Source organism: Borostomias antarcticus (assembly GCF_949987555.1).
Source record: "Borostomias antarcticus genome assembly, chromosome: 30".
NCBI lineage: Eukaryota > Metazoa > Chordata > Actinopteri > Stomiiformes > Stomiidae > Borostomias > Borostomias antarcticus.
The window spans coordinates 6,202,622-6,205,121 of NC_140263.1; the positions used below are offsets into that span (position 1 = coordinate 6,202,622).

At 54.9% G+C, this 2,500-nt stretch overlaps 1 protein-coding gene across 1 annotated transcript in view; it reads left to right on the top strand.

Moving 5' to 3' along the window:
- LOC311327188 (A disintegrin and metalloproteinase with thrombospondin motifs 19-like) overlaps positions 1–2,500 on the top strand; it is a gene marked incomplete at both ends in the record, with an annotated part of 58,786 nt that overhangs the window by 26,054 nt on the left and 30,232 nt on the right. Inside the window, 2 exons of the mRNA XM_084460221.1 lie at positions 517–662; positions 1,374–1,522. Coding sequence (XP_084316347.1) covers positions 517–662; positions 1,374–1,522 — 295 coding nt within the window. The remainder of the gene's footprint in view (positions 1–516; positions 663–1,373; positions 1,523–2,500) is intronic.

Sequence of the window (2,500 nt, forward strand, 5' to 3'; positions counted from 1 at the left end):
AGGGTTAGGGTCATTATGGGGTATGAGAGGGTTAGGGTTAGGGTCATTAAGGGCTATGAGAGGGTTAGTTAAGGTTAGGATCATTATGGGGGATGAGAGGGTTAGGTTAGGGTGAGGGTCATTATGGGGGATGAGAGGGTTAGGTTAAGGTTAGGGTCATTAAGGGGTATGAGAGGGTTAGTTAAGGTTAGGATCATTATGGGGGATGAGAGGGTTAGGGTTAGGGTTAGGGTCATTATGGGGTATGAGAGGGTTAGTTAGGGTTAGGGTCATTATGGGGTATGAGAGGGTTAGGTTAGGGTTAGGGTCATTATGGGGTATGAGAGGGTTAGGTTAGGGTTAGGGTCATTATGGGGGATGAGGGCTGTGTTTGATGAGGTCATTGTGTACTAGTGTCTGGTTACAGGTGTTGTGCGTTCTCTGTGCTTGGTGTCAAGCTGGTGTGTGTGTGTGTGTGTGTGTGTGTGTGTGTGTGTGTGTGTGTGTGTGTGCGCGCGTGTGTGTGTGTGTGTGCAGTGGTGTCGTGCTGGGGAGTGTGTGAGCCGGGCCCTGACCGTGGAGCCCAACGTGGGGGAGTGGAGCACCTGGGGGCCCTGGGGAGCCTGCAGCCGCACCTGCAGCACCGGGGTCAGCGGACGCCAGCGCAAGTGTGAGAGTCACAGGTACCAGAACCCTGACCCCTGACCTGACCCTGACCCTGACTCCTGACTCCTTTCCTTTCTTTCCCTGTGTCTATGGAAAAAAAGTGTCTTTGGCCCCAAACGCGTGACCTGCAGTACCGACAGGCCGACTGGCTTCAGAGTAGAGGTGTGTGAGGGCCTGAGATGTGGGTCCCGGCCCGGCCCAGGCCCGGTCCGTCCCTAGCCTGACCCGTTAAGAAATGACTCAGCCCGAGCCCGACTTCAGCCCGAAGACAATATAACGATGTGATGACATGTCTCTCTCTCTCTCTCTCTCTCTCTCTCTCTCTCTCTGTCTCTCTCTCTCTCTGTCTCTCTCTCTCTCTCTCTCTCTCTCTCTCTGTCTCTCTCTCTCTCTCTCTCTGTCTCTCTCTCTCTTCTCTCTCTCTCTCTCTCTCTCTCTCTCTCTCTGTCTCTCTCTCTCTCACACAAAGGCTAGCAGCTACATTAACCCACGACTATAATAATGGAGAATCCTCTTCTCTTGGAGAGATGAATCAGAGCCCAGAGCTGCTCCCGGGGGCCTCGTAACCCTCTGAGGAAACAGCGTCTGATCAGGAGATTCATGTCAGCTCGGGGGCCCCAGCGGACCCTCACGTGCTCTCAGACCAGGAAAGCATAACCAGGGCTTCTCACCCACTAACAGGTTGTCCCGCCGCCGGGCTCCGTGCTGTGCTGTGTCCCCAGGTGGAGTGGGGGGAGCGGGGACTGTGTGGGCCCCAGGATGCAGTACCGGCTGTGTGAGAAGGGCCCCTGCCCCGCCGGCCTTCCCGGCTTCAGGGACCAGCAGTGCCAGACCTTCAACCGGCCCTCTCTACACTGGCACGCCGTCATGGACGACGGTGAGCATCTCTGCTGGAGCTCCCAGCGTCTCTCACGCCTAAACCGCTCGTCTCACCGATCCCACGTTTCCTGCGGCAGCTCCACAGAGACCCAGCGGGGAGACGAGCGCGTCTGAGAGACGTTTCACAACTGAGTCTGCGCTCGACCCCCCCGGTCCACTGAACGACAGCAGGCGCTTTCCTCCGTCTTCCTCCCGACGTAAACATTGTGACAGGTGACGAGATAAAGATGTCAGAGCGCCGAGCTTTATGAGGGGAAGGGCTGGCTGCCCGCCAGGCGCTTTTTGTTTAAAGCATCATTAAGATTCCAGGCTCGACGTGAGCTTTTAACCACTGGAAGGATACACACACACACACACACACACACACACACACACACACATGAACACACTCCTAGAGGCAGGCTGCCCAGCAGGCACACACACATGAACACAGTCCTAGAGGCAGGCTGCCCAGCAGGCCGTGTGGCTGCCTCTCAGAGGCTGGGTTAGGGTTAGGGTTAGGAGGCTGCTGGAGGTGTCAGGTGACGGGTGAATAGAGAGAGAAGTTGAGCTGGGAGCAGTTGGAGGCTGTTCAGGATGGAAGGCTAACTTGGATAAGTCCTCACAGGATGATGCGTGTGTGTGTGTGTGTGTGTGTATGTGTGTGCGTGTGTGTGTGTGTGTGTGTGCGCATGTGTGTGCGTATGTGTGTGCGTGTGTGTGTGTGTGTGTAAGAAATGCAGATGTGTCTGTGATTTTGGGTGCCTGTTCACACACACACATTTGCAGCGTTGCTGGATAATGGAGTACAACACTGAACACTCTGAACACTGAACACTATACCGTCTAACGTGTTGAGCCATTACCTTACTGCTGAGGTCATGAGGTTGATCGTTACCTTACTGCTGAGGTCATGAGGTTGATCGTTACCTTACTGCTGAGGTCATGAGGTTGATCGTTACCTTACTGCTGAGGTCATCGGGTTGATCGTTACCTT